The 11,921-nt window shown below is 40.0% G+C and overlaps 1 protein-coding gene across 1 annotated transcript; it reads right to left on the bottom strand.

The window, feature by feature from the left end:
- Nucleotides 1-957: 957 nt before the first annotated feature.
- On the bottom strand, nucleotides 958-11,635 carry LOC116275819 (DNA-directed RNA polymerase II subunit GRINL1A). The gene is made up of 4 exons (XM_031668621.1): nucleotides 11,206-11,635; nucleotides 8,799-9,446; nucleotides 5,982-6,186; nucleotides 958-3,968 (listed from the first exon to the last, which is right to left on the bottom strand). The coding sequence occupies exons 1-4, from the start codon at nucleotides 11,316-11,318 to the stop codon at nucleotides 3,825-3,827; spliced, it is 1,110 nt and encodes a 369-aa protein (XP_031524481.1). The 5' UTR covers nucleotides 11,319-11,635; the 3' UTR covers nucleotides 958-3,824.
- Between the last annotated feature and the right edge of the window lie 286 nt (nucleotides 11,636-11,921).

Below are 11,921 nucleotides of genomic sequence, written 5' to 3'. Positions count from 1 at the left end.
AAAAAACTCGAATGGAGGCCAGTGTGGTGGCTCCTGCCTGTAACGTCAGCTACCCAGGAGGCTGAGGCAGAAGTATCCCTTGAGCCCAGGAGTTAGAGGTTACAGTCAGCTGAGATCATGCCACTGCACCCCAACCCAGCCTGGGCAACAGAACAACTCTCTCTTAAAAAAAAAAAAAAAAAAAAAAGACTTGAATGGGCACTTTTCAAAAGAAGAAATCCAGTGCCCAATAAACGTAAGAAATGCTCATATACCATTTCTAATCAGGGAAAGGTAAAATAAAACCACAATGAGGTCGGGGGTGGTGGCACACACCTGTAATCTCAGCACTTTGGGAGGCGGAGGCAGGCAGATCATGAGGTCAGGAGATCAAGACCATCCTGGCTAACACAGTGAAACCCCGTCTCTACTAAAAATACAAAAAATTAGCTGGGCGTGGTGGCATGCGCCTATAGTCCCAGCTACTCGGGAGGCTGAAGCAGGAGAATCATTTGAACCCAGGAGGCGGAGGTTGCAGTGAGCCAAGATCACACCACTGAACTCCAGCCTGGGTGACAGAGCGAGACTCCATCTCAAAAGAGAGAAACACACACACACAATGAACGCCTACTATATAAACATCATATTGGCTAAAATTAAAATCTGGCAACACCAAGTGTTGATGAACAAGCACTCATACATCATGGAAGCAGAGGAGGGAATATAAAATTTTAAAGGTATGCATACCTTATAACTGAGCAATTCCACTCCTAGGTACACATTCGATGGAAACATGTTTATGTGCACAAAGATGCTCATTGAAGCATTACTTATAATAGACAAAAACTGAAATCTCAAAGTACTCATCAAAGTGGAATAGTGGTACTAATGAAATGGCACATTACACAGCAAATGAATGAAACACACCATGTGACATGAATCTTACATGCAATGTTGAAAGACACCAAACACAACATATAATATTATTCTATTTTTATGTAAGTCAAAAGTGAGCAAAACGTAAACCATATTGTTACACACATAACTGGTAAAATAATTCTTAAAAGGACAAAGGGAGAATTTAAGTCAGGATAGTTACCTCTGGGGGAAAGAGTGAGTGTCAAGAGGGGACAAAAGGAGATTTTGGAGTGCTGGCAGGACCTCCTCTGCATCTGGTTTGTGATTACACAGCTGTTGCTTTACCCATTAAACTCTGTTTTAAGTACTTATTTGTAGGTTATATTTCACAAAATTTAAAAGAACAAGGGAGAATCTGTACTTCCAAATATTAACACCAATTAAAGCGATAATTATTGACAGTGTGGAAAAAACCCAGAAGGCCCAGAAATTGGCCTAAGATACAAAAGACATAATTTAATATTCTATAAAAATAGCATTACGAATCAGAGGGGAAATGGTGGTTTCAGATACTGAACCAATTGGTAAACTCTTTGAAATAAAATCAAATCCCTACCTTATATAACATACCCAAATACATTTGAGATGGATTAAAAATTTCCTTTTCACCCCAAACTTGTACTGATTTAGTTAATGTATATAAACAAAATTTAAATTCCTTTTAAAGACAGGTGTAGAAGTGAAATAAGAAAATACTAGAAGAAGATAAGGACATTTATCCATTCTTGGATTACAAAAATAGTTTCAAGCACATATACAAAGGTAGACTCCTAAAGAAAACAACTTCTACACTAAAATATCACAAACTATGTTAAATGACAACGCTAAAAAAAAGTTACAATATATGACAAAGGACACACATTCTTAAGAACTTATAAGCCAAGAAAAGAGCAAATTCACCAGGTAACAGAAAAAATATGAATGAGCAATTCTCAAAAGAATGAATACAGAATAGCCCATGAACGTGAAAAAAAACACAACCTTCACTAAGTAATTAAAAAAAATACCAATTTTAAATGTAGCCCTTTTCTGTAATTATTCAATTTCCAAAGATTTTAAGTAGTAATTCTCAATTCTGAGCGTTGGATATATTGCTAATGGGAATGTAAATGAACATGATCTCTGCAGTGAGTGATATATAAAGATTCTCGAAAACACATTCACCTAACAATTTCATTTCTAGAGCGGTCTCTTCTGGACATAAGTCATTTTGTATAGATGTGATTATTTTAAGATGTTAATCACATCACTATTTACAGATTACATTATAATAAATAATCAAATTGTTGAATAGGAAATCAGTCTTAAAGTTATGGTATACCCATGAAATAAAATATCCTACAGCTATCTAAAAAGCAAGATACTTAATATGGGAAAATGTTGACAATACATAGAGCAGACCACAAAGCAATGTACATTATGATTGCATTTTTGAGAAAATAAATGTATAACTATGAATAGAAAAATAAGTAAAACCACAACATCAAAATGTTAACAGAGGTTATCTCCCTAGGTGGCAGGATTACAGGGAACTGTGTGTCCAGGCACATGAACTCTTCCATATCATCCAGCTTTCCACAAATAACATCAAATTTTATGCTGCAAAATCATTTACTATTAGCTTTAAGAACTAAAACTAATGAGACTCTTAGGTCAGTATACTTTTCACATTTGCTTGAGGTGGGTGAGGACTGAAAGCAATAACTACACCTGGAAGCAAATGTGAACAGTCTTTTTCAAAAGTAAAAGTATTTAATTAAGTCCCAGTAAAACATCACCATTAGCATTTGAAGTTGTTCTAATTAATATTTTATTCTTCAACACTTTTAAAGACTCCAATATATTAGACAAAGAATTTTTTGATAATGTAAGTTAATTTCTCTGGAGACAACCATATAATCCTCTAAAATGACATGAACATTTATATATGAGACTGAAGTTTCTGCAGTCTATATCTGCCTCTTTGGGGGAAAAAAAGTAAAGTACTGACAATTGTAACAACAATAACAAAAAAAATGCTTTCCTTACCAAACATTAATGTTCTGTACATGAACCTATCATCTGTGACAGCAAGGAACTCAAGCCAGGTGATGCACAAGCCTTCACCTAGCTCAGTTAGCCTGGACTTTTCCTGTACCAGATTTGCCTGAAGTAACATGAGGTTATTTAAAAAGACCTCCACCTAGGTTGCAGTGAGCCAAGATAGTGCCCCATTGCACTCCAGCCTGGGCGACAGAGCAAGACTCTTTAAAAAAAAAAAAAAAAAAAAAAAAACCAAACCAAACAAACAAACAAAAAAAAAAACTTCCACCTTCCAGCATCTACTCAAAAGGGAATTCCTTCCTAATCAGAAGAGAGAGAACATTCTTCCTAAGGGAAGACAGTAAAAGGAGAAGAGCATTTGTTAAGCATTCTCCATGCATGTCTTCCTAAGTATTTCACATCCAATGTCTCAATAACCCCATGCAAACATGCATACAATTCTTTAGACTGCTCCCTTCATTACCCAAAAGAGAAGGGAACTATGTCTTCCTAATTGATTTTGGGTGCCTGGAACTAAGTATTTCACTGAAAGACATGTAATAAATGCTATTTGATAGTTAAGAATAAGGAAAAAAGCGAAGTTCTCTCTTTTCATTTGGCTTAAAGAAAAAAAGTATGTTCTACTATATACTAAAATATCAGACCAATACACAATATATTGCAAAATTTTAATACCATGTGGTTAAACACAATATTCAAAAATTAAACTTTTCAAGCACATGAAAGTCATCTGAAAGACAAACTGGGATTTTTTTTAATAACTACCTTTGTGTAACTTTATAAAATTACTTCCCTCAACAATATCTGACACTGATCTTGATACTAGTTAGAAAGTCTGATGTAAGATGATGACACCTCAACGTCAGTGATTTAGGAGATTATCTTCAGAATTCATCAGAGGACCAATCGTCATCTTCATCCCTTACTTCTCGGTATCTCCCTGAAGACTCCCCTTCTGGATTATAACTCCGCATTTTAATATTCAGTCTTTCAGCTAATTTTTGCGCTGCGAGCTTTGCTTGCATCTCCTTTAAAACAAAGAGCAAAGCAAAAAGTTACACGTTCACATCTCTTCAATTTTTCAATGGGAAGTTATCTAGAATCAGCGATATGAGGGGTACTGACACCTCACCGAGTGCTCCCTTGGGCAATACAAGCCTGTTGGCTGTGCCCTATCAGACACAACTGGGTAATGCTTCTGACAGCCACCAGCCTGCTACAGTTGAAGTTACTGACCTCCATTAATATACAACATTGCGTTGAAATACATTCCTCTATATAAGAAACTGAGTAATCAGCTTAGCACAACAACAGTTATAAATGCAGATGCATTAAATATGTGGGCACATGTACATGTATACACGCTCACATAACAATGTGACCTATCAAATGTCAAAAATGACTAATATTGTCTAGATTTCTACAACTGACAGAACCTTCTTCCCTAATAAAAATCATGACTTCTAGACTTGGGAATTACATTTCAATGGCAAAATGAAAATTAAGAAATTAATACTAAAAAACTGACTATTCCTCTCCAAATAAAGTCCTACAGCAACTAGTATCTAATAAAAAGTCCAAGTAAATTTCAGACACTGGCAAAGTACTTAAAAACTGCTAAGGACTTCACCACCAACTCATGGTAGGTGGCAATGTCATTCCTAATTCCGTTCTTCCCTTTTCTCATGCTTTCTTGAGTTTCTTGATGTCTTCCTCTTCAAGCCATGAATATGGGTAAGTAAAAGTGGGAGCTATTACCTCTGCCAAGAAAACCAATTTAAAGATAAAGGGTTTAATTCAACCTAAAAATATCTTAGGATGGGCATTTAAGAGCCCAGAGACAATAAACACTTCCTCAATGCTACGGTCATAACTAGGCAGTAATTTTAATGCACTGAGAGAAAGAAATATGGGTTTTTTGAAAAAAAGCACCTTGAAAATGCCAATCCATGCCAAGGCTTTTATGAAAAGCCAAGGCAGATTAACAGCCTGTTTTGCTGGGGTTTTTTTGAGACAGGGTCTCACTCTGTCACCCAGACTGTACAGAGTGCAGTGGTGCAATTGCAGCTCACTGCAGCCTCGACCTCCTGGGCTCAAGCAATCCTCCCACCTCAGTCTCACGGGTAGCTGGGACCACAGTTGCGTGCCACAATGCCCGGCTAATTTTTTCGTAAAGATGGAGTCTAGCTATGTTGCCCAGGCTGGTCTCGAACTCCTGAACAGCCTGGTGTGATACTGGCTGGTACACTAGTACCTGACTAAAATCTAGCTAAGCAACACCTAGGAAGTGAGACAGGATACTGTTCTCCTGGAGGCTAAAATTGTTACTAAATACTTCTAAACTTTTCTATTCCCCTGTGGTGCTTCACACTTATTTTCTCCCATCCCATTACTCTGTATACAAACTCTCAACATGCAAGTTTAAAGTTCAATGCAAAACACATGGAAACAAAGTGCTATGCAAAATTGATTAAGTTGCCAAAAGCAGATTTTTTCTCTTCACATAGGCCTGCGGATTATGCTCTGAAACAGTGTCTCACTGTCTGCTGGCTATACAACATTATCCTCCCACTCCTTCTATGCCCTCCCCTGTACTGCAGGAGATGGAAGCCTGGGAACTACATTTTCCTCATTCTCTAACAAGGGGTCTGGGTTACAGTCCACCACTCAGAAGCTGTCACATGGGTTTTACAAGGTGAAAGGGAGACATGCGATGCTACTACTATCCTAACAGGAACAGGCAGGTACATGAGCTTCAAGACATGAAAGTCTACAATAGTCTCCCCACATTTCCTGGCAAATCACCACTTTCATGTTGAAGGTAGCTGTGATCATCTCTAGCCATTTCCTGCAGTTCTAGCAACTTTATGACTCTGAAAACTAATGGCGTAGGTCTCTGAAAACTAGTGGCATAGGTCTGAGCTCATGGAAGCACCTAATCCCCTCTATTCCATTCCTTCCTCCTTGAACCTAGAGTAAATTCTGGCTTATGTAAGAGGCACCAAACAAACAGACAAGAAAAAAAATAATACTCTAAATACCTCATAATTCTGTTTCTGTTGTTTCTGAAGTGCCAAAGATTCTTCTATGGAGAGCAGCTGCGTGGGCATATGGTGAAGCGGTAGAAGCCGAGCTGCTGTGATGTCATCAAGATGCTGCTTATCCCTGCGCCGCCGCTCTTCTGAGGAAATAGGAGACCCGCTCTTCTGACAATGACTAGACGAATCATTTTGTCGAAAAGGTAACCTGATGAAAGGAAAACTTGTGCTATATAATCAGACTATTTTATTTGTAGACACATTTAAAACATTCACACAAATGACCTTTACCTCAGCAATTAACTCTCCTCCAAAGGTAATAGTAAGCAGTTTACCAGTATTTATTGCTCTAACAAACAGGGGTGTGTTTGTGTGCACACAGGCTCTTGCCTTTTCCTTCCTTATTCAAACCTTATATTTCATCTGGAGCTTTTTTTTTTTTTTTTTTCATGTATTCATTCAAAGAACATTTGCAAAAGGGCTTATTGCCCAGTAGAAAGAAAGAAACATGTAAAGTTTCAGTGCAATATAATACCAGAGGTACTATGGCAGATATCTCAACAAGATACACTGGAACATTAGGAAATGGCCAGTTCTAGTGGGAGACAGGGAGGCTGTAAGCAAAGCTTCTAAAAAGCTTTGAACAGTCTTGGAATAACTGCTTACCATTTAAATAAGGAGAGAAGTGCATCCCAGCAAGGGGAGTGAGAGAAAGTACAGAAGGTAGAGAGACTCAGCTTTTCTGGCTACACAGAAAAGACAGCCAGAAAGAAGGCTGGGAAGTAGGCTGGGCCCAAACTGCAATGAAGAGTTCTCCGTAACAAATTCAGATTTCCATCTTACAAATTTCACTCTGGCAGCATTGGAGACTGACTGGTAGTTAAGACTAGAGGTAGAAGAGGCCACAATTATAGCCCGAGAGAGATGACAGTCTTCACTTTGACAGAAGATGAAGAACAATTATAGAGATGAAGATCAAAGAAATAAGTAGGTCTTCATGGCTAGCAGATACAGAGATGAGAGAAATGGAAGATACCTTAGGGGAAGAAAACAAAGAACGTAGTGGTCCTATTAGGAAATATGGAAATTACCTTGGAAAGAAACAGAGGTTCCACTTTGTACATGATTAAGCTGAGGTGCCTAGGAACACCCAAGTGGTCAAGTTTCATGGTTAATTGGCTATGCAAACCTAAAGTTCTGGGACGATCTGGGATAGAGGTGGACAGGGGTCAGCCTCCAGCATCCAGGTGATACATGAAACCAGAAGAGTATGCAGAAGGAAGAGCAGAAAGGACCCAAGGACACTAAATGACCCCACCTTCCAACCTCCAAGCCACTTCTCACATGGAACCCTCTAAATCCTTGTCTATGGCATAAGGACTCCTCAAAGCCCTGTCTTTCCTGTTCTCCTCTAACTATACAGAAGGCTCCCTGTCTCTTCAACTTCCTGAATTCTTGGTAGCCCTCATCACTATTCCCTTACCTCTCTCCCACTCCCAGCTAAATGACCGTAATACAGAACTGGGATTAATGTATTCTTTGTTGTATTTATTGACTAGATGATGGTTCTAGTTTCCTAAAATGTCATCCTGGCAGTGAAGAAAGACACCTCACTGTACACAAGAGATGACTTGATCACATTAATGCAGTATAATCCTGATTTTCTATACAGCAGAAATAAAATGTTTTGCGGTTAAAATGAATGCTGGGGTAGAGTTAAAGTCTAACAAAAAAGAAGCATGTGTTAGGCACTTTTCACTAGAGATTTTCTGTTTTTCAAAGAAAGGTAGTAGTAATTTAACTTTGCATTTGATGTTACATACTTGTAAATACAGTATAGGAAGGTACCTTTTGAGTTGAATGTTACATTTGCTGCAAGTAAATAGCAATTATTTTCAAAAAGGCTTTACTTTTCCTGAAATTTCAGAAACAAATTTATGGCAAGGAACTGATAAGGAGAGTTTTTGCCTATCCTGCCTCAATCTATTTTCAGTTTTTCAAACTCTCCTCAGCTTCCTTCCCCCTGAAACTGTTATTATGTAGCTTAACTCTTTTCCAAGGGTGTAAACCTTGCGTCCTCATCTAGCTCTGAAACTCCTTGAAGAACATGGTGTTGTATTACATTATACATGTATACATTACAGCCATGTTTTTTAAACTTGAGGTATAACATCAAAAAGGCAAAGAAGTTTAAGAATCTTGACTTCACTGTGTCCCCACAACACCTGCTGCTTGCTTACATTTAGTGAGCATACAAATAATTTTTGCTGGAAAGCCGATCAGCTCCTGCAATTGCTTTACCCTTAGTTCACAGACTAATCAAAGAGAGTACACTTTGATAGTACACTAATCAGAGCTGTACACTAAAAAATAGTTCTGAAAAAAAGACGTCATAATAAATTCTCTCCAACTCTGTGTTTATTATGAAATATTGGCTAAGCATCCTGAAATTTAATATTCCCCCAAGTGCTATTCAAGACCCTGTCAATTACTCGGTTTCAAAACTAAATATTTTTCAACATGAACCTTCCACTCCAGCCAGGCTGGTCTCAGTGTTTCCACAATATGTTCTTTCCTAACTACAAGTAGTTCTCATACAAAGCCCATGGAACTTAGAGCATTCTCCTTATTTATGAGAAAAGGTCTTATTATAAGTTGCCCAAGCTGGTCTACAACTCCTGGACTCAAGCTGTCTTCCCACCTCAGCCTCCTGAGTAGCCTAGGACTACAGGCAAGCACCACGACACCCAGTTTCTCTTAACTTTTTGAGTTTAACAAATATCATGTTCCTGTTATAGGCCTGTTTCCGATGGTACTTACACATTGGTTTTAAATTTATGCAGCTGGGGCACTGGATTTTTGGCTCGCATTTCTAGCACTTCCATGTAATGAGGCTTCTTCTGAGTCCCACTAGAAAGGTCTGTCAAGTTCTTAGTACTTGCGTTTTCTTCTGACTGTTGTTCACCTTGGTCTGCAATGGTGATCCTCTGTAACCTGTCAATAAACAGGTTGTCAAAGCTGCTGGAAGTATCTTCTGCTTGACTTGAAACATGATGCTGCGGGTGATGCTGACTAGCTTCAGATGAAGACGGTACCCTGTCTCTGTTGCTGGAAGCTGGGCCCTTAATCACTGTGTACTCAACCTCTGGAGTCTCCCCATCACCTTCATGAGTAGGATGTCCAAGTCCCTGGTTTTGTGAGGTTGTTTTAGATGACTTGATATTATCTACAGAGGAACACCCAGGAACTAGTGATGAAGTATCAAGTATCGGGTCAGAATTCTGGGCCTTATCTGTACCCACATCAACTTCTGCAATTCCTTTTTGCCTTAGCTTACAGTCTAAACTAACAGGGTGAAACAGTTCACTTTTTCTTCTAACTTCTTCATGTTCTGCAACAGCAGCTTTCAGTTTGGCAACAGAGTCAAAGATCTTTTTACCTTTGTCGGGCAATTTGCAAATGAATTTTCTGTCAAATGGAAAAGAATACATATACATTACAGCCATGTTTTTAACTTGACATATAACATTAAAAAGGCAAAGCATTATCTTCAAAGAAAGAAAAGCTGATTTTTAAGTCAAATATCTGATTTCTAACTGCCCCAAAACAGGAATAAAAGAAATAAAACGGTCATTATCCAAACAGCACAAAAAAACAAGGGAATGCTGGAATAGGGAATATATGCCTCATTTGTCTCAGCAAATTAGAATTTCGGCAAAAGTATTTTAAGCATGTAATAATCACATAAGACATTCCAAGAACCAGCAGTCATTAAAGTGCAATCCCCACAATTTGGGGATGGGGTGGAGTGTGGGGATGGGCCTATTATTTTAAAACTACTTTCATAATAATACTAAGATGTTATTTCCCTCTCATTTTCTCACATGGGTACGGCGGAGTTTTCCAGTGGCTACATGACATATGATGACATCATTGTTCTAGAATAGAATGTGTGCTTGTGTATGCTTATGTTTTAAAGACTTCAGCTGTATTTCTCATTAGTAAATAAACTTCACTAGACAGAACACATAAAATAGCTCTTTGGGATGTCAAAAAATCTTAAAGTATAAAGGAGTCCTGAGACCAAAAAGTTAATTCACTGCTACAGATTAAAAACCTATTCTCACAAGGTAAAAACACCTGCCTTGATCCCAATCAATTATTTATTTGTCCCTTTTGCTAGATGACAGAGTTCCTTTTTTGATTCTCTTTTCTTTAATTATACAATAAATGGAGAGAAAAATCTTAGGTCCTTTGTTCTTTTTGACACTACATTCATTCCCACTATTTCAACTATTAACAACACTCTACAGCTGAAATTCCTATGTTTTCTATATTTTTCCAGAGTTCTCTCTTTCTTGAGCCTAATGACAACTTCTCCAGCTTTTAAGTGTTTGGTTTTCAATTAGTCAAATGTCTGTCCCGCTCTCCCCTCAACTCTGAACACCCTACGTAAAATCAACCACGGATCTATTCCTCTCCCTGAATATTCCTATTTTTGCTAGTGGTCTTCCATACAAATTGGAAAACTCAGCCATCTCTGTCAACTACATTTAAATGACTCTATGCTTAAAAGTTCTCCCAATCCCTTCCTAGTTCACTTTCTTACAACTGTCTCGTGGGGAGCCTCTCTGAAAATAGCCATCTACTGTCTCCCGCTTTTTATTCCTTCAAACCATCTTTTGCAACAAGCTGCTAAACAAAGCTGCCTAAAAAACAAAATCACTTTTATCACGTGGCTCCCTTGCTAAAATCCGTTAAATCAACCAGCTGAATGAGGGTGGAACTTTCCCGGCCTAATAAACCCCTCTTCATATCCCACTCTTCCCATTTCCTACGGTTCCTGTAAGCGTAGAATCCAGAGACGAAGCTGACAATTTGTTATGGGTTAGGGGTGCGGGCGACAAAAGGGTTTAGAATGAAGACTCTTGCTTCATGGAACTAACACAGTCCCCGGGTAAATAAAACCAACGAGGGGCTACTAACTGCCTGCAACAATAAGTAGCCGTTCAGTCCGAGCCATCCTCGCAGGCATACGTGCCTGGCCAGGAAGAGGCACGGCTCTGCGACAGCAAGCCCTCCGTCCACTCGCCCGTAGGACTGAGGCGAATGTGACTGAGGCAAGGTCACCTTCCAGGGAAGGAAACAGAGTGGGGGAGGGGAGGGGAGCGCCCAGGGAGCTCGAGCTGAAGGAGCCTGGCGGAGACTCCGCGGGACCCCAGCTTACTCGTTGCGCAAAAGTCTCTCCTGGCGCTTCAACATTTCCCGCAGCTCCACCAAACTCCGCTGCCCCAACTCCTCGGGAGCTTGGGGCTCGAAGCCGCGGGGCAGCGAGGACATTCTGCACAGGCTGAGGCTGGCGCGGCGGCGGGCACTCGGCTTCCTCGGCAGGCCCCGCTGCTAGCGCCGGATCCGCGGACTGCGGTGACTCCGGGGCTCGAGCGGGAGTCGCCATTTTCCCGGAAGAACGGGGTCTTCCTCGAGCCGAATCGAGCTTTATTGAAATGCCGGAAACAAACACGGACCGGGAGAAGGGGGCGTCCGGAGGAGCGCTAAAGGGCGGAAATTACGTCGGAGGACGCCGGCGCTTCGGCTTGGCGCCCTTTCCCCTCGTGTGAGCATTCGTCCGGTTGTCAGCTGTTCATAGGTTTATACAAAAAGTATTTGGCGCCAGCGTGACCTCACCAAGCACTATGTGTTAGTCAACAAATAGCCACGTCCTTCGTTATAGTTGGGGTTTACAGAGTTGGCGCGGGGGACGGAGGGACGGAGAATCAAATAATATAATAGTGACGTTGGGGTGGGCACCTGGGAAGGTATCTCTGAGAAGTGAAATACAAGTCGAAACCTGAAAGATGAGTTGGCCGTTAATAAGGTAGAGGAGAGTGCGGGACAGGATTTGGGAGACTCCGGCCTCTGTGTGGTGCCTCCTAGCTCAGCTTA

This window comes from Papio anubis, chromosome 7 (genome assembly GCF_008728515.1).
Source record: "Papio anubis isolate 15944 chromosome 7, Panubis1.0, whole genome shotgun sequence".
Taxonomy (NCBI): domain Eukaryota; kingdom Metazoa; phylum Chordata; class Mammalia; order Primates; family Cercopithecidae; genus Papio; species Papio anubis.
This window is presented reverse-complemented; position numbering and strand designations above follow the sequence as displayed.

Bases quoted from the DNA above. Each gene is read 5' to 3' on its own strand.
- LOC116275819 (XM_031668621.1), bottom strand. From the start codon at position 11,318: ATGTCCTCGCTGCCCCGCGGCTTCGAGCCCCAAGCTCCCGAGGAGTTG. The intron at 6,187-8,798 runs GTAAGTACCATC...TCCTTTCATCAG, and splicing joins CATAAATTTAAAACCAATGT to GTTACCTTTTCGACAAAATG. The intron at 3,969-5,981 runs GTATTTAGAGTA...TTTGTTTTAAAG, and splicing joins AACAGAAACAGAATTATGAG to GAGATGCAAGCAAAGCTCGC.